Consider the following 26,947-nt stretch of genomic DNA (forward strand, 5'->3'; position numbering starts at 1 on the left):
GTAAGGGCCCCTGCAGGGCACAGCTGTGCCTGGTCCTCCCGGGAACTGGCACCCCGAGTTCTGGGAGCTCAGGGGACAGTGCAGGCATCCGAGGCGCGGCGGCGGCTGGCCTTTTACCTTCAGGGTGTGTTTCTCTCTCATGTTTGTCTTTCCTCCTGTCCCCAGCGGCATATTAGGGGAACGCCTGCCCATCAGGTACTACCTGACTTTCGGGATGCTTGCCAGTGGAGCCTTCACCGCCCTCTTCGGGCTGGGCTATTTCTACGATATCCACAGTTTGGGATTCTACGTGGTCACTCAGGTAGGGGACCCATGGCTGCTCAAGGGTCAGGTCAGGTCCTGGCTCGCCACACGTGGGCTTCTGTCACAGAGCCCCGCTGCTGCCTCAGCAGGTGTGGGAGGCGGGCAGACGAGGGCCGGGCCGGCTGGCACTGACAGTGCCTGCCTTCTGCTGCAAAACGCTACCAGCCAGGAGGGTGTCCGGTTTGAGGACAGCCTCTAAGAAATCCTGTTTGTCATTGGGTGGCAGCAGTCGGGAGGAAGGGAGAGATCCTGGAGGTACAAGAAGAGGAGGCCTGAAGACAGCCGAAAGCCCTGGCCCGGCCCTCCTCTCTTGACCTCTGGCCTCCAGCAGTCTGTGGATGGGATGGATACTGACCAGCATGAAGATAACAGTGCCCAGCTGGCTCTGCGGTCCAGACAGCCCATGACAGTGTCATGAGATCATCAGAGCAGAGTGATTTCATTTTGCTTCTCAGATTTCGCCCTGACCCTTGAGAAAGCTTGGCTGTTTGCAGGGGTGATTCCCACTTGCACACCACTGCTGGGCAGTGTGGGCGGGGACCATCACCGCCTGGTGGCGCTGGTTCCGGGCTCCAGAGGGCCCCCTCTAGGATGTGCCAAGTCCCTTCAGAGAGCTTGGCCCAGTGCTCTTGCAGGGCTCTGTTGGTGTCAGAGGGGTAGTAACAGCGCTCGTGGTGTGGTCAGGGAACGTGAGCCATTTCTAAGCCATGTTTCACAGTGCAATTTATAAACCGTTCTATAAAAAGAACAAAAGTTTGCTCTCCATAAAACTTTTAGAATCAGAAAGGCTGGAAGCTGGGCGTGGTGGTGCCAGTGGGTCTGTCCTGGAAACAGCTGCTGCTGGCAGCCCACCGAGGAGTTGTCCTGGCTCCCCATTCCTGCCCTTTTTTTTGTTTTCCAGTACTGTGGCTTGTACCTCTGCACCAAGCTACATCCCTAGCCCCTTTTTATGTTTTATTTTGAGACAGTGTCTTGCTAAGTTGCTAAGTTGCCCAGGCTGGGCTTGAACTTGCTATCCTCCTGCCTCAGCCTCCCAGAGTGCTGGGATCACAGGCGGGCCACACCACACCCAGGGTGCCTGTTGGGCCCAGGCTGAGCCTCCTCTTTCGTCCACTCGCCCACAGGTCATCAATGGACTGGTGCAGACCACCGGCTGGCCCAGCGTCGTCACCTGCCTCGGCAACTGGTTTGGGAAAGGAAGGTGAGAAGCCACTGCCTGCTTCCCAGTAGCATTTACTGTTTAAAAGATCCCGATGAGAACCAGCCCACTTTATCAGCAGCTTTCCTTCTTTCCTCGCCTCCTCTGTACAGCAAGAGGCTGGAGGCTCCAGGCTGCAAGTCCTAAAGGCCTGTGCCTGTGTGGATAGAGCTCAGCCTCCCCTCGTGGGACCACACCCCTCACCTGGGCTCTGGGCTCTTGGGAAATGCAGAGTCCTGAGCTCCCGGGCCCCCTGAGGCCGAGTCTCCACTTCAGCCTGGGAATCTGCGAGCCAGCCGCAGGGTTGGGATGGGTGAAGTCGCCGAGGAAGATGCCACACAAGGTGGAGAAGCCAAACGGGCAGCAGCCCTGGAGCCCCATTTAGAAACCACTGCAGTCATGGGATGGGCGCACCCACGCAAGCTCCCATTCACACGGTAGTTCGGCAAAAGATGTGTTTAGCTTCTAGAAGCACTCCAAGAACTTCCCTTTGGAATTGTAGAATAGCGAAGCTCCAAGAGAGGGGGGATGTGACTGTGCCCGAGGCCCAGCCAAAGCTGGGCTGCCTGGCGAGTGAGCGTCAAGCGCGCTGCTCCCACAGCTGCGAATGCACCCTCACCATGCATGCCCTGTTTGCTTGTGTCTCAGGCGCGGTCTGATCATGGGGGTCTGGAACTCCCACACCTCCGTGGGCAACATTCTGGGCTCCTTGATTGCCGGCTACTGGGTGTCCTCGTGCTGGGGCCTGTCCTTCGTCGTACCTGGGGCCATTGTGGCCACCATGGGGATTGTGTGCTTCCTCTTCCTCATCGAACGTAAGTACAGTACGCGTGGCCTGGAGGTGACTGAGGAGAGCCTGTGCCTACTCCCCAGGCGGCCGGATTTCCTGCTGTCTCCTGCTCATCCTCCTGCCCCGCCCCATCCTCTGCCCTGGCTCAGGACCTGGTGTGTGCCTCAGGTCTACGCAGTGCCCCAGCCAGCGTGGCTGTCCTACTCCTCGACTTCCTCCACAGCTGAGATGCCCTTGCCTGAGCGCCTGCCCCGGATAAGCTCACCCTGGACAGCGCTGTGAACCATGGCGTGACGGAAGGCCGTAGAGCCTAATTAGCCAGAGTTCTACTGAAAAATTAAATTCCTCGTTCTGTTCTAGCGTCAATACCAAACTTCTGACTGAACAGATTTTGAAAACACTTTTTTTTCTTTTTTGGTACTGGTGATTGAACTCAGGACCTTGAGCTTTCAAGGCAGGCGCTGGAAGCACTGAGCTAAATCCCCGGCCTTGAAAATGCTTTTTAAAGTAGGATCTGGCAGCATAGGATTTGCACAGCCAGGCTGTGAAGGAGAAACCTGCCCGCTCTAACGCTGTGAGCTGTCTGATAACACACGCTTGGCATTTAGTTCCTCATGTGGTGCCCGAGGAGAACCCGGGCAGGTGGAAGGGGTCAGATCTGTTTCCTCTGCCCCTCCTGACACACCCCGTAGCTTCTCCTCATCTGAGAAAGGAATGCATATTTGATTTGGTTTCTCACTTCTTTCTCCCTCTTGCTGAAGCCAGCCTCTGAATTTTAAAAATACCCATCCAGCCGGGCTAGGGCTGTGCAGCTCCTGGGCGGCCTCCAGTGTGGGTGAGACGGAAGCGGAAGCGAAGCGCAGGCTCAGGGGTGGGACTCACAGCACCCCCGAGGGTGTGAACAGGGGCAGACAGCAGACTCTGACTCCACGGGCCGGAGCCCAGCTTCCGACCTGACCTGCACGGGCCCCTCCCCTGCTTTCCTAGCACATTTGGCTCTTGGTCGAGAGAGAGACCTTGTCTGCACCATTTCTGTTTCTAATGAAGTCTGCAGTCTGTTAGGACTGCTGTCCTGATCGCTGCTCCGTACTCCAGCTCTGCATCGATTTACTTGCCACACCGTGGCGTCTGGACTTTGGTGGTGCCCACCGGCCATGGCCTCCTTCCACACCGGGGCTGGCAGTCAGGGGCCGGCTGGGCTGGCTGGGGTGTGGTGCACTGCAGCGCTGTCAGCTCACCTGCAACCTCCAGGTCTTTCTCTTACACCTGTGCTTGTTTAGGGAAAGTAGCAGATGACATCCTGTTCCTTTTCTTGTGTATATTTAAGGTGTAGGGCTCAATGTTTGGGGACATGGAAACAGGAAAAGGTTACTGCAGGGAGGCAAGTTGACGTAGCCACCAGGCCACGTACCTACCGGGTTTTGTTTCTGAGGGAAAAGCAGCGAAAGCCTTAGGGAATCCTGCTGCGGTGGGCAACGGGGTCTCTGGCCCGCCCGTCCGCTGCACAGCGCATGCTCAGCCTGCTCAGCCGGCTCCTGTTTGCTCTTTCAGATCCCAAGGACATCCGGTGCACCTCCACCCTGACCACGGTAAGCCTCATGCCTCCAGGGCAGGCTGCTCCTGCCCAGACTGTGGGGCTGTGTGGTCTAGGAGGGGGCGCTTGTCACCTGGTCCCCAGCGGCTGGGCAAGTGGCCCCCCTAGGAACCAGAGGTGGGGCTAGCCGTGTCTCCCAGGAGAGGGGCTGCCTGGCTACACCCGGGCTGGGTGTGAGGGAGGAAAGTACCAGGTGAGTGGGCTGGTGTCCGTCTGCACTGGTGGCCATGCCTCTTGGGTGGTCCTCGCTGGCCATGGCCCTGCCTCCTGGAGGCTCTGTGCCCCTGGCCAGCCCCCTGGCACCTGCTCCCTCCCCGAATGGTGGGCTCTGGCTCCTGCAGTCCCGTCCCTCCCTGCATCTGCCTCCTGGCGCGCAGGGTCACGGGCGAAGTGCGTGCGTGCTGTGACCGCCATTCAAGAAGAAAGTCCCTCCCCCTACGCCCTGCTCAGCAGCTCCCTCCTGTGGCACCTCCTCTCCTTGATCCTCCCTCACCCTCTGAACTGGGCCAGGAGGCAGCCACAGCATGGTCTCGCCCCCCACACCCACCTGGCCTGCGTTGGATGCCCTTGTCCATTCCCTCCCTCGCCCTGTGAAGCGCTGGCCGCGGGCTTCCGGTCACCACGCCCTCCTGGTTTATGGAGACACGCTGGTCACTTCTGGGTGGACTGCTTCGTGGGCCCCTCCGGAGACCCCCAGCCTCTCTGTCCTCACCTGCCCGCACACAGGAGCACCCACCCAGCCCACGGTTTGCCTGCATGTGGTACAGGGGGAATTGGTGGAACTGCCAAACCTGCTCGATATCCGTAACTTGAGTTCGTGTTCTCTAAAATCGAAGAATGAATTCTAGGAACAACGGAGGTTAAGAGTAGGAAAATCTATTGAGAGAAAGACAGCTTCTGCCTGAGAGAGACAGAAGGGGGACCAGAAAGTGGTTGCCTGGGGACCCTGCTTCTCAGGGGTTCTTTATGGAGCAAAGCCTTGAGATGAGGCGGATAAGGGGGCACAGAACTACACTCAACTAGTAAGATTACAAGTACAGTCGCTTAGGTAATATTGGTCCAACGGGAAATCACAAGGTGGGTGTGAGGTGGGACAAAACTGTGATCAGCCAATAAAATTACATAAGTATAGCCGCTTAGGTAATATTGAACTAAATGGGAAAGCAAATCACATAGCAAGTGTATGAGGAACAAACAAGGATTTCCGGGAAGGGGTGGGTTGAGGTCTTGATCCCCAACCCAGGTGGTTGATGCCTATGTAGAATATCAATCACTGCTGTCCATCCCTAGGGGAAGTGTGCAGGTATAGTTCTCTCTTTATGATGCTGGCCTTCTGTGAAAGTGCCTCAATTGTCCTTCACATTGACTCCTCCAGCAGCCCTGTCGAAATACCTACACGATATCTGATTAACTTTCCTATCTATAATACATTGACATCCGTGTCCCCAGCCCGTCCCCTCCCACGAGCCCACTTGCCCTTCCCACGGTGATGCCCGCTGTCTGCTCACACTGAGCCCAACCAGAGTGGACCTGAATTTCAACCATAAGCTCACCGTCCCCTGGTGTCCCACATCATGGTCAAGGACTGACCACACCCGCCCGGACAGGCAAACCAGGGGTCACTGGCCCCTTCCCTCAGCCCCAGCCCACCCCAGCTGGGTCCCATCCTGCTTAGTTCCGGTGGTGGCATGCGTGGCGTGGATGCCCTTGCATTACCTCACCCTCACCTCTGAGCTCCTGAGACCGTCCTCTCCCTCCTGCCACCCAGATCTGCTCCTCACTCCGCACCTGCGCAATCTTCTGACAGCAGAAGCCAGAGCTGCATGTGCAGGCCCACGCCTGTAATCCCAGCACTTGGGAGGCTGAGGCAGGAGGATCGCCCTGAGTTCAAGGGCTGCCTACACCACATAGACCCTGTCTCAAAAATCAAAAACAAAACAAAATGAAAAAAGAGCTGGCGATGCAGCTTCACGGCAGAGCACCCCTAGGTTCAATCCTCAAAACCACAAAAAAGCACCAGAAGCCAGAGCAAGTCACGGCCTTGACTGGTGTCTCAGCATAAAACCCTCCATACCCTTTAACACCTGTCTCGCAGGCTGATGGCTCGGGAAGGTTCCCCGAGTTGCCACCCCACACGCCTGACTGCAGAGGCTGAAGGGACCAAAGACCTAACCGTGAGCTTTTGGAAGACAGGCGAGGCCCTGCGGGTCGGCAGAGCTTTTGAAGGTGGGGCGCCAGGGCGCGGGGTGCTTCTGGTGTGAGCATCGCATCACCTCGAAGCACCGCAGTGGGGAAGTTTTAAGAAAAGAGGCTTACTTGGCTCCTGGTTCTAGACGTCCCAGGTCAAGGGCTACAGCCAGCCCGGGCCTTCCTGGCCGCAGGGTCTGCGCTTCGTGGGAGGAGCCAGGGTCTGGGAGCCGGAGCGAGCCTGTGCCTGTCTCTTGGGCTCTATCCTAGGGAAGCCACCATGGAGTCTGCGCTGGTGACCTGTCTAAGCCTAATCACCACCCACAGGCTCCACCTCTCAGCATTCCTCGTTATTCCTCGCAGGAAGCCTGGGGGTGTCCCGACCACCCCCAAACAGAGCAGGGCAGGAGAAACAGGGATCAGCTAGACTTCATCAGCATTTAAAACTTTAGTGTTCCAGAGACCACTGAAGAAAATGAAAAGCCCACGGAATGGGGGAAACACTTGTAAATCAAGTCAGACACTCAAATCCGTGAAGTGCTCTTAATGCTCAGTAATAAAAACAGCCAGCTTTGAAGTGGTCAGAGGGTCCCAGGAGACGTCCCTCCCGGGAGATATACAAGTGGTCACTAAGCAGGTGGTCAGCACCACCGGCCACCAGAGAAATGGAACCAGAGCCACAGTGGACCCACTTCATCCCCAGTGGGGCGGCCGGGGTGAGGCAGGGAATTCACGTTGACGAGGAGGCCAGGAGTCAGCACTCAGCCCCTGCTGGCGGTGAAGGGCGGCAGGTGCTTAGCAGACTAGGCACAGAGTCAGCTGCAGTGCAGCGGGTCCCCCCAGAGTCTACGTAGGAGAAAACGTGCCCACACAGGAATTGGTAAAGGAACGTTGCTAGCAGGATTTGTAACAGACCAAAGCTGGAAAGCAGGTCACTTTGAGCTGACATGCAGGCAGATGGAATAGGAATGCCTTTGACATTAAGAGAAAGGGCACTGACAGGCATTGTGTGAGCCTGAAACTGCAGATGGAAGAAACTGGGCACAAAAGATCCCAGGGGGCACAGATCCACTCGTGTAACGGGTCCAGGTGAGGCACGGGTGTGGACCGAAGGCAGACCACAGCGCGGCGGGTGCGGAGGGCAGCTCTGGGGGCGGCGGGTGGACCGTCTCAGCCATGCTCTTTGCAGTGTGTCAGGTCCCTCTGTGGCTGACAGCCAGGCTGCTACCTGCCTTGGGTCAGTCTGTCTGGAAGCCTCTGGATGACGAGGTGCCCGTGTTTATTCTGTCTGTTTGCTGCTCTTCACTTTTGGATTGTCTGTGGAGAAAAGCAGGCATTTGTTCTGCAGTGGTTCCCACAGCAGGGGCTTTGCTGGCCGCATCCTTGGGTGTGTGGGACCTGCACCTCTGCCTGGCTCTGCTGTGGACTGGCAGCCTCCATCCAGAGTTGATTTTCCCAGTTAGTTCTTTTTTCAGGTGAGCCACAATTAAGAAGGAGGAAACAGAGCATCCAGGGGTTTAAAACTTGCCTGGAGCCAGAGAGTGCCCCGGAAACATGGCCCTCTAGCATCTGCCCTGAGCTGTTGGCAGACGGCTTTGGGCGTTTGTGCTTTTGGTTTTATTTGATCTCTTTGTTACTTAGGTTTAGGGTATCTATCTGGACTGGGACCTGTGTTTGGCCCACAATCCCATGTTAGGATTTGGGGAAATTTAATGATTTCGTATGTTTGTTGCAGTACTGGGGATCAAACAGAGGGCTTTGCCCATAATAAGCAAGTGCTTTACCACTGAACTACATCCCTAGCCCTCTATTTTAGCTTATCTTTTTCTTTCTTTCTTTCTCTCTTTCTTTCTTTCTCTCTCTCTCTCTCTCTCCCTCCCTCCCTCCCTCCCTTCCTTCCTTCCTTCCTGAGGATCTTGCTAAGTTGCCCAGGCTACCCACACACTTGGAACCCTACTGCCTCAGCTTCTGGAATAGCAGGAATGACCACCACCACACCAGTTCAGAATGTGATGCTTTTTAGTAAAAGGCGAAAGATTTATACGATCTGAAGAGAAACCAGAGTATAGAATGTGATGCTTTTTATCTCCCTATTAGTTGGAATTAGGCTCAGTGGGAAACAGTATAAAAACCCCACGGCTGTGGCTAAAACAAGGTAGAAAGTATTTCTCTCCTGTCTCCCGGAAGTGCAGAGGCCAGCAGCCAGGGTGGTGCGTGGATCCTGGCCACAGGCTCCTCCTGCCCAAGCAGTGAGACCAGTGCCTGGCACTGTGTGCCCCTGGCTGAAGGCTGGGCCCCACTGACAGGAGAAGACCCAGAAATGCTGGCACCTGGGATCGGGGCACCCCCGCCAGCCCCTTGTCCTCAGCCTGGTGGCTCATTCATAGACACCAGGCTCTTGTAAGCACAAAACACAAAACTTTTTTAAAAGATACAGATTGATATTTTTCAGATAGTGCGATAATAGATTTTCTTTAACCTCCAGACAGCTTCCGAGGGGAGATGCCTCGATGCCAGCGTGTGGGGCCACCCATGAATCTGAACAGAGCCCAGCAAACTTGCTGCCCACTCATCCATGTCTGGCCTTCCAGATGTGACATGTGTGGCATGGCCCAGTGCTGGAAGCCTGAATTGCCATAGAAATTGTTTTAGTAGGATTCACACTAGTGTGAACAAGTAACTTCCTTCTGAGTATAGAGTAATTCCTTATTTTCAAGGAAGTTCATCTGGTGTAGGATGGAGCCCCCCAAGGCTGGTGCTCACCCCACTGAAGCTCTGCACTGAGCCACATGTGCTGAGCCAGCTGTGTGGGTCAGCCTGCTCCTACGTGTGAAGGGAAGGAAGCCACTGCCCTGCACTGTTTCCCAGGCCCTTTCTACTCTAAACCATCAAAAAATCCCAAGCTGTTACAGAAGCCTAGGTCGCCCTCATTGGCATTTCTGTTTCTTTCCCCCCGTCTTGGTCTGAAGGGAGTTATTTTCATATTCTGTTACGGGAGGCTGAAGCCTGGAGATCCATCCAGCTGATCAGCCTGCTGATTTATCTTAATCATTGGGCTGTTTTCTCCCAGTAGCTTTCTTCCAATGATAGCATCTATCCCTGCTAAGGAGAGTGAGGCTGGATTCCTGGCTGTCGATTCAGTAATGACATTAACTAAATTTTCTTCTCCCAGCATCCAAAAGCCTACGAGAACGGTACCAACAGATTTAGACTCCAGAAGCCGACCTCACACAACGAGAAGAGCAGGCCCCTGGTGAGTTCCACAGGACTTCTGCTGAGTCTGTCAGGCCACAGCGGCTGGCCGGTCTTCTGCCCGGAAACTGTCAGCCCTGGGGCCTTTAACACATGAGTTTCCATGTCCTCCTTCAGTGGGATGTGCATTTGCCCCGGCTGGCTTTCTCTGGACACTGAGCTAAGTGAACTTCATGCCTCTGATCCAGCTGAGGGCAGCTCACACCCCCTGTTCAGGTCCCCTGCGTGATGCCATGGATGGGCATGGGCCGCCGTGCAGAGCTAGAGTGAGCAGAGATGCCCCCCACAGGGCCCAGGGAGGCTGCCCTCAGCAGGAGGCATTGAGCGGGCCTGAGAGGGGCAGGCAGGACTCGGGTGCTGGGAAGAGGGCGCCAGCTGGGGGCATCTCGGCGTGCGAGGGGCACAGGGAGGAGCCGCACCACAGGGGCGGGACACGGTGAGAGCAAGAGGCGAGCTAAAGGACCCCGTTCTACAGATGAGGAAACTGAGGCAGCGGTGTGGTGTCTCCTGCCACCCCTGGCTGCCCCCGCATCCCTCTCGATGCTTCTGCAAGCTCCTGGCATTGTCACTGCCTCCCAGCTCACTGCACCAAGCCTCGGGGGAGCTTAGATTTGGGTTATGGTCTGGATTGTGAGCGGCTTTCTCACCCATCCAGTCTCTGAAAGGTTGAATGCACCAAACAAGCGTCTTGCTTTTTTCCCTCTACTGCCTGGACTGAAATAGCAGAGGAGGGCAGGCGATGACTCCGGCCCCTGGGTCTGAGTGAAATTGTAAGCAGTGAATCACTCAGCAAGCGCAGCAGGGTCTCTAACCACTTCCAAGCCAGCCTTACAGAGCGCATCCTGATCAGTGTCCACACGGCCACTCCTCACTGGTGACAATGAGGGCCCGGCTTCCAGTGTGCTACTGACTGAGAAGAGCTCCCCATGTTGCCGCTCCTGCCAAAGCCTGTTTCCCTCCTCGCCACCAGAGAGCCACTTCCATACTTAGCCATGGGGCCGCTCGGCTCAGGGCAGGGCCGGGCAGGTCCTGGGCTGCAGCTTCCTGGAGCAGAGGCTTTGGGCCCAAGAAGCCCCGATCTCTGGAGGGCGCCCGAGTGCGGACCGCCATGTCTTGTCTGCCCTGTTGCTTCTTGTTGGCTCTGGAGGGAGCCGGGGTGCCCTGAATTTGTTTTGGGAACCCACCATGGCTTCCCCCATCTCCTGCAAGCTGCGTACCTGGATTTGGCTCAGGAGGGGCTGTGGGTGGCCCCAAAGCCCCCCGTCACACTGTGCACTTGTCATGTGTTGGTTGGCTACTCCACGGTGTCCTGCAGCTCCAGCTCAGTTTGAGGTCCAGTCTGGGCATTGGGAACGCCCCCACTGCGTGACAGCTACTGATTTAGAAGCCTCTTTCTAGGAAAAGATCCTATAGATGTGTGGTTACATAAATGTAATATAAATACATAAATATTTAAGCATTCTTTGAGGTCAAAATGAAAATCCAGCTTTGACTGATGTGTTATTTAATACTCAAAGCATTTTCCTATGTTACTAAAAACTTGCAAACACTTCTTAACAATTGCCAAATAGGTCATTGTCTTAGTCACTTTTCTCGACGCTCAGATACAATACCTGACACCCAGGGACCAGGGATTTAGCTCAGTGGTTTCGCCACCTCCTGCGCAAGTGCAAGGACCCAAGTTTGATCCCTGGTACCAAAAAAACAAAAACACATCAGTTCTCAATAAATTTTGGGGATTTAGCTCAGTGGTTCTGCAGCCTGACTCGAAAGAGCAAGGTCCTGCGTTCAATTCCCAGTACCAAAAAAATAAAAAAAATCTGCTGAGGCAATCTACAATACCTGACACCCAAAACTTAGAGGAGGAGGGCTTTAACTCACGTTTTCAGTCCACAGTCAGCTGGCTCCAGGGTAAGGTGGCCTGGCAGACCGGAAGCAGAGAGACAAGGCTGGAGCGGGGAGGGAGATGTGCCCTTCCGCTCACCCCCGCAGTGGCTGCCTCTTCACAGACCCCAGCTCCTGACAGCAGTGAGCCCCATAACGCAGTCACCTCCCGAAGTCGATGTGTACATGAGGCTGTGGGGGAGATCTGGATAGAAACATAGCACTCATTTACATGGTGGTACCTTACCTGACCAGTATCTGTCCAGTGTGATGCGACATCGATTTTAGGGCGGAAGTAATTTTTTCACTTTTCGTACTGTTGTTCACAAACGGTTGGCTGGAATTTCTGGATTAGGGTTTTGTGAAAGCGAGTGGATTCTGGGACTGCATGGAAAGCAGAATCACCAGGCGACAGCATTGGGTTCTGGCCGCACTGGCGCCACATCTACTCGCTGGTGACGCCTGCTTTTTCCTCTTTTCAACGGGACTCGTTCCAGGACCCGGAGATGCAGTGCTTGCTGCTCTCCCACGGGAAGACCCCCATCCACCCGAGCCACGTCGTCGTCCTCCCGGGAGACAGTGGCCATGGCACGGCCGCCATCAGCTTCACAGGGGCCCTGAGGATCCCGGTGAGTAGCTAGCCCAGGGAGAAGCGTGGTCTCTGGGCAACCGGGCTGTGCCCCGGTCCTGCGGGCGCAGAGCTCACAGGTCAGACACAGGCCGGAGCCGGGCAATGTGGCTGTGAGCTCCAGAGATGAATGTGGCTGAGAGACACTTCCTCCACTTCATGCACTTCTAGTTTTCTTGAAGTTTTCTCCATTTAGAAATTCAAGAGTTCATAGACAGATAGGGCTGTCCTAGAAAATCTGAAAGTCTGGCTGCTCCCAGGGCCAGCACCCCTCTCCTCTCAGGGTCCCCAGCCCCTCCCAGTCTCGCTCTGCCCCTGAAGTGTGGTCAGTAGCAGGACCAGAGAGGAGCCGCAGGGTCCTGGGCCTCTGGACTTGGCCTTAGAAAATTCTGTCGCCAGCCCTCGGGAGCATCTTGCCATCAGTGCGGAAGGAGGGTCAAGGGCGAGCGGATGCAGGGAGGGGCAGTGTTGAGACCTCTGTGGCCTTCGATTGTCCTCTGTTGGATTCCTGGGCCCACCCAGCACTGTGAGGAGCCGCCTGCAGGATGTGTGCCTAAAAGCCAGGTCCCCTGTAGGTGGAGGGCAGCGAAGAACAGCAGAGAACCGAGAACAGGAGAAGCAGGGGCCGCTGGTGTCCGCTGTGGAGCCTGGTGGTCAGTGCCAGGCTGGGCCTAGGGTGCAGGAGCTGGGCCCCAGAGGGCGAGTACGGCCTCCTGTGTAGCAGTCACCCTCAGAGAGAAAGGGGATGCGGGCACCGAACAGGTGGGGGGATGAGAACAGTGCAGCCCAGGACCTCAGAGTAACTCGTGGAAACAAAGGACAAGAACACTGCTCCAGGGGAGCGTGCGCCAAGGAGCACGGGAAACTGGGTCTACAGCCAGAGCCAGAGCCACGGCCGGAGCCCAGCTGTGCCCTGCAATGAGCATCACGTCCCAGCCTGGCCACCGGGGCCTGCAGAGGCCTCTGCCCCCCCAGCCTGTGAAAGACGCTGGCTGTGATTTATTTTGGGTTCTTGTTTGTTTTGGTTTTTTGAGAGAGGGTCTCACTATGTGGCTCAGGCTGGCCTCCTGCCTCAGCCTCCCAAGTGCTAGGATTAACAGGCATGCATGCATCAAGAAGCTGGTGTGAAATAAGAGTTATTTTAAACCTGTGCTCTTAGTAACAGTTGGCGGCTGTCCTGCCCTGCCTGACCACGTAGTTGCCCCGAATGCTTGGGTCTAAGGAGGGTGTGGACGGGGGCAGCGTGCAGTGTGGGAAGGGAACTCACCTCTCCACTGCTGGGCCGGGACGTCAGGTTCCCATCTGAAGGTGCCTGTGGGCGGAGCCGCTCCAGGACCAGGCTCAGGCTCCAGGCTGCAGCCCCCCACCGAGTCTCCCTGGAGCCACCAGCTCGCTCTCTCTGCAGGGTGTGATCGAGTTCTCTCTGTGCCTGCTCTTCGCCAAGCTTGTCAGCTACACCTTCCTCTTCTGGCTTCCGCTCTACATCACCAGCGTAGGTGAGCGAGTCGCCGGCATGCTGTGTGGTCCCGTGTGACATAGCCCCTCACATCCGCTGGGCCCCAGAGGGTGGGGCATGGGCCATGCCTGGGACGTGAGGACTAAGAGGTGGACAGCAGGGCCAGACATAGACAGGAGAGCAGCTGGGGCCCTAAGGGTAGCCTGCAGGGGTGCAGCGCTGGCGCCTCCTCTAGGCTGTGCTTCCTGCCCCACGGGCGCGGCTACTCCGGCAGCCTGCATTTCAGTGGGGCCACTGCAGCCCCTGGGGATGGAGGCTGTGAACCCCTAAACCCTGACCTGGAAGGCGCCTCTGGGGGACACGTTCCGATCAGAGGGAGGGCTGACCGTGAGTCCAGCAGAGGCTGGAGCCGGATCAGGACAGAACAGACCTGTGGAGTAGACAGCGGTCTCTGCACGGGGACCACGGGACAGTGGGAGGGGCGGCAGCACCCAGGACAGGGGTCATGGCTGGAGCAGTTGGACCCACGGCGGGGGGTGGGGAAGGTTGCTGCAGCTCTCGGCGAAGGAGTCAGGAGAGCAGAGCGAGGGGACACAGGTCTCCAGGAGGCTCGGCTCAGCTCGGGCAGGCGCAGGCACACGGCCAGCCCAGCATCGGAGAGCTGGGGAGGGCTGGAGGGCGGAGAAGGGTGAGCCGCTGCCAGCCCTCGCCTGTCACTTCCCAGGCCTCCTCCTCCGCCCTGCCGGGCGCTCTCACCCCGGCCCACTCTGTCCTTTTACAGATCACCTGGACGCCCAGAGAGCCGGTGAGCTCTCCACGCTGTTCGACGTGGGCGGGCTCTTCGGTGAGCTCCCGCCTCCCGCCCTGCTCTGTCAGACACTGAGGGTGCAGCCCGCGCCTAGGGGCCCAGAGTGGCCTCGGCCATCCCTGGGCATGGGGCCCCTCTTCCAGGCCTGCCTCTGACCTTGAACTAGCAGCCCCCGGGTGGGTGACAGAGTGGTGGCTCTTGGACCCTTGCAGGCCAAGGGCTTCAGGCCTGACCCCGAGACCACCCTGAGGTCCTCCTGGAGATGCCCACATGGGGCCACGGCCAGATGAGCCCGGAGGTGACCACCGCCACGACTTTCCTCATCCCGCCTTCCGCGGCTCGGGTGAGCTGGTGCCCGCCTGACCCCGTCGTCCTGTGTTGCAGGCGGGATCCTGGCAGGCGTCATCTCAGACCGGCTGGAGAAGCGGGCCTCCACCTGCGGCCTGATGCTGCTGCTCGCTGCACCCACGGTCAGCCTCTTTGCGGCCAGCGCTGTCCCTGAGCTGTCTTCCCTCCACCAGGCTCCCCATGAGAGCACCTCCCTCAGCCCTGCTCCTCTGGGGCTCCCATTCCCAGAGCAAGCCCTGCCGGCCTTTGGGACCCCACACATCCCCACTTCCCACCCCTATGAGGCTCACCCTACTTTTAGGCATTTATTAGCTCATGACATTGGGTAGGTGACATCCCCTCTGCGTGCCTCAGTTTCCCCATCTGAGCAGCGGGATTGACAATGGCACCCTGCAGAGTGGCCTTGGGGACTGTCACTGCCCTTCTTACAATACTGGTGGCCTCTTGTTCCCACCCTTCCTCTCCTCCATGGGGCCGTGGCTGTCCCCAGAACAAGGTCCAGTCCTGTGTCCTCTGGGGGCCGGGTGTGGCTCACTGCCAGGGCCGGGGTCAGTCAGCACAGAGACCACAGTCCCTGCACCCCGAAGGCTCCCCAGGCAGCCAATGGCCCAGTCCGCATTTCCCGTCCTTCTCTGTCCACAGCTGTACGTGTTCTCTGCGGTCAGCAGGATGGGCCTGGAAGCCACGGTGGGTGAGTGCCTGAGGCCTTGCTGCCTTCCTTCCGCACACGTGTTTCTCCACACAGCTTCATGACAGATTTGTTGAGTGACAAGTACATGGTGTGGCCGAGCAGCCCGCGTCCCTCTGTGGGAGAGGCCGGGGCCTCACTCCTGGGCCGGGCCCGTCCCTCTGCAGTTGGGAGTGAGCACAGGGCCATGTGGGCCCCGGTCAGGCCGGGAGGGCTCTGGGTGCCCAAGGGCAGGAGCCCCTCGGAAGCTGGGGTGTCCGGAAGGCAGCTCTCTGCGGGGCCTCAGCAGCCAGGGGCCTGCACCTGGCTGTGACCAGACCCTGTGGAGTGAGCGTCAGTGCTCAGCCTGGGGACAAGCAGGAGGCCCGGCCACCTCCTCCCAGCCGGACCCCATGTATGGCCGTGGAGGGCTGTGTCACTTCCTCCCCCAGCACAGAGGGGTATGCTTCGGGCCCTTAGGAGTCCCGTGCTCCCTGTCCTGCAGGTGAGCAGGGTGGAGGCACGTGGGGGTGATGGCCCACTGAAGACCCCGAAAGCAGTGGCCCATGGGAAGGGCATGCAGTCCCTGCCAGCCCAGAGTCCAGTTCTGGGAGAGCCTGCGTGGCTCAGGAACGGGCCGCGTAGGGGGAGTGTGCGGTTCTGCCCAGGGCAGCACACAGCTCTGCGCAGGGGTGGCAGTGGGTGTGCCTCTCTCCCTCCGCCTCCCGGCCGCTGCTGCCCGCTGCGGGCTGAGGAGCCCAGTCCCAGGCCGCCGGGTGGAGCCTGAGCTTGGGGGAAATGAGGCTTAGCTTAGAAAGCATGTCACTCAGGGCAGGGGAATTACCTACGTCTCCCTGGCAGCCACCCCATGCCAGACGGCCTCCCCCGCCCACCTGCATCCCGGGGCCACTGCGGGCTCCCCCGACACTGTGTGCTCTCCCCACAGCCATGCTGCTGCTCAGCGGGGCGCTGGTCAGCGGGCCCTATGCGCTCATCACCACGGCCGTCTCTGCCGACCTGGTGAGTGGCCAGGAGGGAAGCTGGGGTGGAGCAAAGTTTAAGTGTCCTGCTGGAAACCGTTCCCCTGTGGGGTTGTTTTACAGAGTGAGCTGAACATGCAGTGACATGGAGGGCATGGGCTCCTTTCTGGTTTCTAATGCTGCAGAGATCTTCCGCTTCCACTTTCTCCTCCCTTCCAGGGCACGCATAAAAGCCTGAAAGGAAACTCCCACGCCCTCTCCACAGTGACAGCCATCATCGACGGCACCGGGTCTGTGGGTACGTGCAGGCGGTACCCGAGCTCTGTGTGCGAGAGGGGAAGGTGCTTGTGCGCCCTAACAAGGCCGGGTCCCCACTGCCAGCTCGGAAAACGGGTGAGGGGAAGCAGGAGGAGGAAGGGAAGGGGCGGAGGTTGGACCTCACTGCCCACCCAAGGGGGCACCCTCAGTGCCCTCCCACCAGGCCGCCTCAAAGGAGCACCAAGCTGGGCCCACGCTTCAGCCCGTGGGCCTTTAGGGACAGTGCTCCTGCAGACCAGCATCCCAGCATACAAGCAGGGGTCCCGGCCATCCCAGGAGCAATCCCCTTGGACCCCTGCCCACACCAGCCATGTCCTGCCAGGAGTGGCCGAGACGCCAGGATGTCCTGCCAGCTGGAAGTGGGGCTCAGGCTGCTGGGGATGCTCTGGTGCCAACCAGGAGGCTCTGGGCTCGCTCCCACCCAGGAGCCTCCAGGGCAGGGCGGGAGGCCAGGTGGCAGGCTGGGTCGGGGCAGCTCAGGAAGCCCAGTTCAACCAGAGCCTGGCCTGCCAGCGTTCCTGCTGCCTGTGTAGGAGGCTTTGCCCTTGGTCGCCCTGTGGCCTCTCTGCCCACCACCCCTGGGAGACACCCAGCCGTGCCAACTGACACAGATCTCAGCGTCACTCCTCCTCAGAAACACCTAGCAGCCAGGCAAAGTGGCACGCACCTCTATCATAGCTGCTCAGGAGGCTGAGGCAGGAGGATCATGAGTTCAAATCCAACCTGGGCAAATTTAGCAAAACTTGTCTTAAAAACATAAAAAGGGCTGGGGAAGCTAGTGGTAGAATGCTCGCCTAGCATATGCCAAGGTTCCAACCCCAAAAACAAACCAACAAAGAAGCCACCTCCAGCGGGCGCGTCCCTGCACGAGTCTCTTCTTCCTTGTTCCCCGAATCCTCGCCCACGCACTGTCCTCCCGAGCCTCCTCCTCACCACCCATGGGGAGCTGTGGTAGCTTCTGGCAGCTTCCACCCCATCCGCTGCTCTCTCAGTGCCATGGCCTCCAGCACAGAGCAGTCCTCTTCCCCTCTGTGATCACTCACTCGGTGGCCACACTTGGTGGCATTCCTGGGAGTTCAGGAGTCGCCCTCTGGGCCATCAGAGGCAGCTATAGGGTGGCAGGTGGACCTAGCAGGTCCCCAGGGCTCAGAGGCATGGGTGGAGCTGGTCATCATCATGTCCACAGGGCACGGAATCCCCATTCCAGGCTCTCACTGCCATTCCCTTGGCCTCGGGTGACAGAGCCAGCTCATCCTGAGAAGGCTGGGACAAGGTCACCCATGTTCAGAAGGTCGGGCCCTGACCCGGTCCTGGCCAGCGGCAGAGCAGCCCAGCCTCAGTGCGGGTCTTCCGCATGTCGGATCCAGAAGCGACATTGGTGTACTAGACGGTGTGGTGGTCACCTCCGATGTTCTCTCAGGGACCCCTGGGCTCTGGGGACAGGTCCAGGAAGAGGGCAGGGAGGCTGCGTGCTGTGCCTGCTGGCAGGCCTGGAGAGTATGGCGGCCCCTGCAGCCCTCAGAGAGCAGATCGGAAGCCCACCGGTCACTGCGGATCTCCTCCGTCCCGTCCCGGGCTGTGTGATTCAGCCCCACGCCCACGGGGACACCTTTCTTTCTGCTAGTTGGAAGGTCTGCTGGGAGCCCCGAGTGGCACGGTAAAGCAGGGATTTGAGGTTCAAAGGAAAAAAGAGAGGGAAATTGCAAATTAAGTGGAAAACACACTTTTATTTAATAGAGTTTTTTAAATGAGGGGCACAGTGGAGGTGGCACTTGGAGGCCAGGTCTGAGCAGAGGGCCCTGTCCCGGCGCTGCAGGCTTCCTGAGGTGGTCAGTGTGTGCCAGTACTGACCCTCTGTGGCGGCCGGATCAGGTCGGAGCCTGGCCCAGAAGCTCAGGTACTCAGCAAGCAGTCACCATGGAAACAGCAGGAGCTGGGCCTCAGTCATTATTTCTTCCCATGAGAGCTGCTCAGCAAGACAAAAGTAGAGAAGTCTCCAGGGCAGAGGCCCAGCGTTTCTGTACAACTTATACCTCGAGATCTGGCCCACTGGGCCATGGAGTCGTCCATGCCCCGTGACCCATACAGGTTCCAGGTGGCAACACTCGGCTGACTAAGATCAGGACACCCTCTCACGTCGCCAGTGCTGCCCACAGAGGACACGGCCCGTGCATCTGGAGGGTTTGAGCTCCTCAGTGTTGGTGCCCGTGGGACAGGGCAGGCCTGACATCACTATGCTGCGTGTGGAGCAGTGACGCTCTGCCCTGCATTATTCAAACTGGATCTTTGTCTTATCCAAGTCCGACATAATCTCCCCTAGAAGCCAGGCAACCCTACCCGCGTTAGGATGCCCCTGGCCACTCACTCGAGGCTCCCTGTGCTGCACCACGTGTTTGAGTCTTTCCTTTCTCTTTTGTTTCTGGTGCTGGGGATCAAATCCAGGGCAAACGCATCCCCACCCAGCTAGGCCCAGCTGGGCTCCCCCAGATCCTGGCCTCTTGGAAGGAGAGAGGACTTGGCGTCACACATTCCCTGCCTTGGCCTCTGGTGACGCTGGCTGTGGCAGTGTCGCCCACGTTCCAGAGAGGAAAGCAGCTTCAGCTAGACATTTCAGTTCCTTCCTGAGTGAAGGAACCGTGCTGTTCCCTGTCTGCCCAGCCACTCCCTTGCTCTCCCCCGTCGCCATCTTTGCCATTCATTCTGTCCCCCACCACCTCGTGCGGTGCTGCTGGCTCTTCTCCTGTGAGCCCCTCTCCGCAGCCATGCCGCAGCCTGCTTTGGACCCCGGCCTCCCCTCGGTGGTGCAGGAGGTACATGCTCTGCTCAGTTTTCACATCCGCGGGCCTGGGGTCCCTCTCACTCAGATGTGGGGGCCCCTTCTCTCCTGGAATCCCAGTGTTGCCATTGAGGAGTCCCCTGTCATCTTAGCCCAGTCCTTCGAGGTTGTCCTGCTGTTTCTTGGAGGAGTCTCTAGTGACCCCTCTGTTCCAGTGGAATTGTGCTCTGTAAACACACTCCCCCTGGCCTGAACCTCCTTGATGGGAGTCACGCCTGCACCCCAGGTGGTTCAGAGCTGCCCAGCAGCAAGACACACACTACACACACATGTACACACGTGTGTGCATTCTGTGAGCTGCTTACAGTAGGTTGCAAGGCTGGCCTTCTACTCAAGTTGTCCTCCCTAAGGATGGATTCCCTGATGCAGGCACAGTGCTCGATCAGAACTGGAAAGCTGATGAGGATAGAGTGCTAGCACTCAGAGCTGGTTCACATTTACCAAGCAAGAGTTTTACATTGTAAGAATAGCTCCCAAGATCATTCAGTAACAATGATGATAACATGGGGGTGTTGGATCAAAACGAGCATTTCAGAAGTAGCAGCTAGGTTTAGAAGGGGTTCCAGGGGGAGTCTGTGCTGTTACCCCGCCAGCACTGAGGACGGTTAGCCTTTCTTTCAGCCCTGACCGTCTGCAGGGGTGAGAGGCGGTTTGCCCTCACTCTGTCCATGTGAGCAAGGTGTGAGCTTTGTTCTGTTGTTTGTCCACCTTGAGTGTTTGAACACTCTTTGGCGAGTCCTGCTGAAGCAGCCTGCGCCTTCCTTGCCCTCTTTCAGGAGCAGCACTGGGCCCCCTTCTGGCTGGGCTCCTCTCGCCATCAGGATGGAGCAACGTGTTTTACATGTTGATGTTCGCAGATGCCTGTGCCTTACTGGTGAGTCCCCAAGCGGCCCAGGCGGCTCCTTGGAGCATCCCTGGGGGTTTCTGCAGTCGTGGGGGTTTGGCCGCCCCAGCTGCACTACACATGCGTGGTCTCAGGCTCTTTCTCATTCTGGTGAAGAAATACATATGTGTAAGAAAGGAAGCGGCTGTGGCTGCCGCCCTGTAGACTCAGCAGGCTTCGGGAAGGCCGCAGCAGGGAGCTCCGTGGCTTCCACTCCCTCCAAGCGAGCGTGGGACCTGGCAGGTCCCCGAGCCTCACCGGTGCTGCAGCTTCTGCACGTCACAGTGCGCATGGCAAGGATGCTCAGGGAGAGGTCTGTTGGGAGGAGCAGTGTGGGCCCCACACGGTGCTGTGTCTGCTTCCCGTCCCCTTGGCAGATGCCCGGGATCATTCACTTCTAAAGAGGGAGGCTGATTGGGGCACACGGTTTGGGCAGTTTCCGCTGTGATTGACCAGCCCTGTTGCTTTGGGCCTGTGGCAGGGCAGCACAGCCTGGTGGGGGTGTGGTGGAGCAGAACTGCTCGCCTCATGGCTGGGGATCAAGAGAGGGAGGGAGGGGCCGCACCCCAAGCAACCTGAAGAGCTCCTCCTGCCCTGCCCTGCCCTGCCCGCTGCTCCTGAGAGTCCGTGTGTGAACCCGGAAAGGACAGCGTAAGAGCAGGAAGGTCCAGGTGCCCAGAGCGAGTGGAGGCTGTGCAGACGGAGGGGTCTGAGGACTCAGGCACCCCCTGTGGTGGAGGACATACCTGCCACCAGGAGGACGCACATGTTTCCAAGCCTACAAACTGCCGGGCCCTTCCTCTTGGGGACCAGCATTCTTCCTGGTGTCAGTTTTCTCTCCTTCCAGGCCAAGGCAGGGGCCTCAGCCAGCCTCACACTAGGGGCTGGGAGCTCACGGGGACTGAGTCCCTGTTATCGCCGGGGGGAGCAGGCAGCTCTGGGCCTGCAGGACTGGCAGGGCCGGCGGTCGCCAGTCTGCTCCGTGCCACTCCTGTCACCAGGTGCCCAAGGGGTGGTTCCCTCCCTGCACAGTGGTCGCAGGCACAGCACCTTCATGCTGTGGGCGAGTGACCTTGGTCACCCTGTTTGCGGGGCACCCATGCCCACTGTGGCCCTTGTATTCCTCCTCTTCCCTCCTGTCCACCTCAGCTGACTGGGGCTAGAGCTGGAGGTTCGTCCAGCGGAGGTCTGACCGGCCACAGCTCCGGGCTCAGCATCTCCCTGATCGTGCGAGCCTGACTCTGGGCCGAGCCAGAGTGTAACCCACAGAGACGTCCCTGTCCATGGTAGCTTGAGGGCCTGCACCCCAGGCGTGAGGAGCTAACAGTCCTACCCCTGGGCCCCAGCAGAGCGGTGTGTGGCTGAGGGGTAATGGCCTCCAGGACTCCATGGCGGCACCCGCAGCCCTGGGATGCACTGCCCTGCACTGCACAGCCCAGCACAGCCCTCTTGGGGTTGACGTGACACCAACACAGAGGCAGCATGGTTGCTCAGGGGTACCCCGCAGCACCAGCCTCCTGAGACCTCACCGGGCTGCAGAGCCTCCTGCCCAGGCTCCCCCATCACCCTGACTGTGGCTGCCTTGTCTGTATTTTCTTTTTTTCCATCTGGATGTTTGTGATTGGACTGGTTTTGTTTTAAATACCACAGACCCTGAAGTAACCAGGCTGCAGCTTGTCATAAGCACCTTGCTTTCCCTTGTGTGAGGTCCGGGTTATCCCAGGGATCTCGTGAAAGACAGCTGGGCCCAAGCCCGTTTTACCGGGTGAGAGGGCGTGGCCCGGGGCTGCAGGGTACCTCATGGCCTGGCCAGCCTGGCCAGCCCCCTGCAGCTGTAGGCTTCAGGGCGACCCCAGGCGTGCCTGCAGCCTGCTTGGCCCCTGGTGGTCACAGACACCCTGTCTTTGTCCTGCTTGCAGTTCTTGGTCCGCCTCATCCACAAGGAGCTGAGCTGTCCAGGGCCAGTAGCGGGGAACCAGGCTCCGTAAGTGCATGCGCGCCCTTTCTCGGGGCCCAAGGCCACCCCGGGCGCCCTGGCCCATCCACCTCTGGATGTGGCCTCTAACAAGAACACTCACTGCTGTCCCTAGCATGGCTCATGATCCTTTTCTGTGCTTCCTGATAAATGCCTTTGTGTGGGAGATTGTGACAGTGGAGAGATGTCAGGGAAATCACCCCCTCTGTGTGGCTTCTGTGAGCCACGTTCCAGCCAAGACGCCCACTGTGCGGCCCCTCTCGCCCTGGCAGCTCCCTCCCTTCCCTGCCTCCTTCCTCCCTGTCAGGATGGGGCAGGGTGGGGGCACAGGGCTGACCCTGCATGCACGGGTGTGCGTGAGCCTGTGCCTGCAGCTGACACTGCAGGGCCTGCTTCACACTGTTCTTTTCTTTCAGGCTGAAGGAACACTGACCCGATTCCGTTGGAGGAGCTGGGCCTGCCCTTCACAAACTGCTTTGAGCAGCAGCTAAACCAAGGACCCTTCTCAGGAGGGATGACTTTCCTGGAGTGACACAGAACCAGGCTGAGAACTCCAGGTCTGCTCAAGCAGATGGGCACTCGAGACAGCGGTGGGCATCACAGGGCTGCTGCTGGGACTGAGAAACTGAGCCCAGACGGACACGACCCGCCCAGCCCCAGCCTGGCAGCCCTGTGTCCCCAGTCACCCTGATATGGTGTGTGACAGTGTGGAGCTCCCTCAGGTACCCCCAAAGCGAGTGCCGAAGCCACAGCCCAGCCAGCAGGAGCCCCCGCTAGGCTGCTCTCTCCTGAGAGCCCACACATCCGAAGGAGGGCACGAGACGTGGGCACAAGGACACACCAGCTCCACACGGGCACTGGTCAGAAACCAGGGGTTTCTCCAGCTGGTCTGTTCTCGGTGCTGACTTGGAAACTGCAGCCGTCCAGCAGTGACCCGCTGTGAAGCCATGCACTGGCAACAGGACAGAGGCACCAGGTGCAGCCAGAGCTCCTGGGCCCCTGCCATCCAGGGCCCATCAAGCTGCACACTAGGAGTCGGGTCAGGAGGCCGGATGGGGGCCAGAGGCTGCCCCGAGACACGTACCAACCCTGGGCCGTTCCTAGATACATAGCCATGGGGGGTTATTTATTTAAAATGCATTTTCTGTTATATGAAGCTTAAGAAATGTAAGTGGCATTTTGTTATTTATTAAGACAAACTGAAATGGTTCTCTGGTTATTTGTTTTTGGGTGTTGGATCTAGCAAAATACTTATCTGCCCTTTGAAATAAAATGGGTTTTAGAAAAAAAATTCAAGCAAAACACACAGAGTATCGGTCATTTCTGCTCGCATGTCCGTGACTTGTGTGGTATTGGTTTCCCGGGACTGGACACTCAGGTGTCCGGGAAAAACAGAGGGGCTCCCACCCGAGGGGCTCTTCCTCTGCATGCAAGGCCCCAGTACACTAGGCGTCTGGAGATTTTATAAATCTGCTCCTCGAAGGGTGCCCTAACATTTGTCCTTGACTGTGAAAGGACACACACGGGAGGAGGGGCTGCAGGGGAACCGAGGTGGTGCAGACTCAGGGTCCAGGTTTGCACCGTGTTCTTCGGAGCCGGAAGCCGTTCTGGGCCGTGACCCAGTCTCCCGGCTCTGCGGGGCCAGCGGGGGCAGCTGGCCATCCTGACGTTGCTTACACATCCACAGAACTGCCTGCTGAGAGTCCAGTCACGGTGAACTCTAAGCAGATTGTAAGTCTCCTCCACAGTCTCTCCTCTCCCAGGGCCCTTTGTCCTCCTGGCAGCTGCCACTTACAGTGTCCCCGATCCCTCAGGACACGCAGCACCTGTGTCCTCTCGGGTGCAGCTTGGGTGTTGAAATGGATACACAAAGGGAGGGCAGGGCGGGAACCTCAGAGAACTGAGTAACAGAGCCCTGTCACCGCCGCATAGAGGGGTCCCAAGCAGGCCCCGGCCAGCCACCCACTCGGCTGCACGAAGCTTTGGGGTCACAGCTGTGTTTCCCCGACTCCATGAACCAGTGTTAGAGGGAAACCCTGGTGCCAGAGGCGGAGCAGTCCTGAGTCCCTGGGCCTTCCAGGCCGAACCCTGAGCGTGGATATCTTTTGATATGGATGGTTGATCTTTTTTAAAAGATGAGGAAATGTAGCTATATTTAAAATCAGTTTAGCTGAAATAAAATTCATGAATGGAAGATTTTACCATGACTCTTAAGGGGAAAAAAAGTATGATTTTGGTATATACACATACCACCACCACCCCCCCAACAGTGGCTGGGAGGATTCCATCTGCAAACACCCGGCAGGAGGCTCCCCGGAAACGCGCCTGGGCCTGGGTGTGTGTGTCCCTGAGTTGTCCTGTTCGGGGCAGACAGTGCCAGGCCTGCAGCTGGAGGAAGAGACCTCCTGCCTGCGTCTCCCGAGGTGTCTGGTGGACCTTCATCCTGTACTTCTCCCTTATTCTGTCCATGGAGGAAGCAGAGCAGCCCCCAGTCACCAGCTTGGAAAATCCCGTCTAAATAAGTCCTTCCAAAGATTTCTCACTTTCAGTTCACAGGCAGCCGACCTTCTGGGCCACTGTGGACGTGAAGGCCTGTCCCTGTCCCCGCTGACCTCACCCTGCTGCTGCAGGCCACCACTGGTGCCACTGCGGAGACCGCACAGCCCCGGAGCCCTGCAGCCCTGAGCACGGTGGAGGTGAGGAACAGCTCCAGGGTGGGCCCGGGGCAGCTGCGTGGCCCTGTGGCCTGGGGACGCTGGTGGTGGCACGGTGGCTGCTGCCACCCAACAGCTTGGAGGCTGGAAGGTGGGTCAGGGAGGCTGCAAGCTGCTCACATGGTGTCCCCTGGGGGCCCCGGGCTGGGTGCCAGTTGAAAAGGCAGGGCCCCTTGTTCAGAAGGCGAAAAGCAAGTGTGGTTGGCAGCCAGGCGCACAGCTCCCTCCCCTTAGTGCGCTGCTCATTCCCCCCACCCACCCCCCGCCCTGGCTCTTCATCTCTTCTGTCCTCTGGAACAGCTTCCCATGTCAGCATGGCCAGGCAGAGCCCCCGGCGGTTCTGCCCAGCACAGTCAAGGTGTGCTGGGAGTTCTGCAGATGTGGGGAACCTTCCTCGGATGAGCGGGTGGCGAGGGTGTGCCTTGTCCAGGCTGCAGAGGCCTGCAGAGCCACCCTGCAGCCTCCAAGGAAGGGGAACTCAGCCTCGGCGCCTGCGAGAGCTTCTGGCTGCCCTCCTGCCACCTGCCTCCAGGCATGGGACAGGCCGGCCCACCGTCCCTTGAAATGAATCCACAGTGCATGCATGTGTGTGCGTGAATGTGCATATGTGTGCACGTGTGTGCACCTGCATGTAGCCCACCTCTGTTCCGCCTCTTTGGCTGCACCTTGCCTGATCCTTTCTGCGTTTTCTGCATTGGTTTCTTTTGCATGAATGTGTCATACTCATACACGCAGACAGCTGCAGCCTGGAAGGGAAGTTAAGGACACAGTCCATGCCAGTGGGCCGCTCCCAGAGACAGTGGCTCTTGGTACGTTTTCAGGTGGACGTGCAAAGGCACCGCTGTACTGAGCCCAGTGTTCTGCCACACTGTACATCGAGGCTCTCCAACTCAAGACGTTCTCCCTCCAGAGCCTCCTGCCCCACAAAGACACTTCCTGGCTGCCTGATCTCATGAAACTTGCTATGTCTAGAGACAGCGCAGTGATCTCTAACTTGCCTATGGAATTATGTCATCCATCCACCCGTCCATCCATCCTCAACCTGTACAACCTGCCAGAGCAGAACTAGTGCAGGGACAGTGAGAAACAGGGTGAGCCAGGTCTGCCCTCACCGAGGTTCAGTAAACAAATGAGCCAGGACAAGTTCTAAAACAGGATCAAAACAGTATGTAGGAGCGAGTGAGGTGGTGCACATCTATAACCCCGTAATCTGGGAGACCCAGTGGGAGGCTGGGATGCTCAAGTCCAGCATGGGCAACTTAGCAACTGAGACAGACTCTGTCACAAAAATAAAAAACGAAAGAGGACTGAGGATTAGCCCAGTGTGAAGACCTTGGGTTTAATCCCTGGCACCCCCCCAAAAAATGCTGGGGGTCAGGAAGGGAAGCGCATTATGTTTTATGAACAGTGCCATTGAGGAGGGACAGTTGGGCAGAGAATTCAGTGGCTTGATGGGGCGAACAATGCAGCAACCTAGGGAAAGACCCTGGCAAGGCGAGGGGTCTGGAAGGAAGTGCAGTGAACACAGGCTGGGGGTACTGAGAGTCCACCAGGACTGGGGGTTCCAGACAAGTATAGATGGGTCCTGTGTCCCATGGAGGACTGGAGGTGGGGCCAGCAGGGTCCTTGGACAGGAGGCCAGGAGCTGGCTGGCTCCAGGGCATGACAGGGTGGAGGGACTGTTGAGCAAGAGAACATGAAGAGAAATGGAGGGACCCAAGGGGAAGCCATTCCTGGGCCCACGAGGAACTGAGGTCAGATAGCATGATGGAAGAGCTGACCTTGATCTTAGAGGTCACCTGACAGATAAGGAAAATGAGGCCCCACAGGGCACAGTGGGGAGGAGGCCTGGATCTACTACTGCACCTGCTTCTGTAGGCTCTGTCTTCAGGAAGCACCCCCCCCATACCAGGGCAGCTTGAACCTGACCCCACTATCCCCAAGATAGGGTGTGCAGTTGTCCCTCCAGGACCACAGCATCACTGCAGACTTCAGGGTGGACACCGCTGGTGCCACAGCATCTGGCCACGGGCGGAAGTCAGGGCACCTCTGCAGTTGGGGGGGCCGGTGGCTCAGGGGACCCACAAGCTGCTGCCTAGCATCTGAAAGCGGATGCAAGTTTGCTT

At 58.2% G+C, this 26,947-nt stretch overlaps 1 protein-coding gene across 4 annotated transcripts in view; it reads left to right on the top strand.

Moving 5' to 3' along the window:
• The window catches only part of Slc37a1 (solute carrier family 37 member 1), a 54,755-nt gene extending 31,369 nt beyond the window's left edge, over positions 1 to 23,386 (top strand). For all 4 annotated transcript variants that reach the window (XM_087211454.1, XM_087211469.1, XM_021256333.2 and 1 more), the window contains 15 exons: positions 166 to 301; positions 1,428 to 1,504; positions 2,150 to 2,316; positions 3,843 to 3,880; positions 9,245 to 9,325; positions 11,706 to 11,837; positions 13,242 to 13,332; positions 14,074 to 14,136; positions 14,485 to 14,570; positions 15,091 to 15,139; positions 16,062 to 16,135; positions 16,315 to 16,393; positions 20,026 to 20,123; positions 22,052 to 22,116; positions 22,524 to 23,386. In XM_087211454.1, the coding sequence (XP_087067580.1) occupies positions 166 to 301; positions 1,428 to 1,504; positions 2,150 to 2,316; positions 3,843 to 3,880; positions 9,245 to 9,325; positions 11,706 to 11,837; positions 13,242 to 13,332; positions 14,074 to 14,136; positions 14,485 to 14,570; positions 15,091 to 15,139; positions 16,062 to 16,135; positions 16,315 to 16,393; positions 20,026 to 20,123; positions 22,052 to 22,116; positions 22,524 to 22,539 (1,252 nt within the window). In that variant the 3' untranslated portion in view covers positions 22,540 to 23,386. The remainder of the gene's footprint in view (positions 1 to 165; positions 302 to 1,427; positions 1,505 to 2,149; positions 2,317 to 3,842; positions 3,881 to 9,244; positions 9,326 to 11,705; positions 11,838 to 13,241; positions 13,333 to 14,073; positions 14,137 to 14,484; positions 14,571 to 15,090; positions 15,140 to 16,061; positions 16,136 to 16,314; positions 16,394 to 20,025; positions 20,124 to 22,051; positions 22,117 to 22,523) is intronic.
• The last annotated feature ends 3,561 nt before the right edge of the window (positions 23,387 to 26,947 follow it).

The sequence above is a fragment of the Heterocephalus glaber genome, unplaced genomic scaffold (genome assembly GCF_053883595.1).
Source record: "Heterocephalus glaber isolate CG9 unplaced genomic scaffold, H.glaber_assembly_v1.0 deba00000122, whole genome shotgun sequence".
NCBI lineage: Eukaryota > Metazoa > Chordata > Mammalia > Rodentia > Bathyergidae > Heterocephalus > Heterocephalus glaber.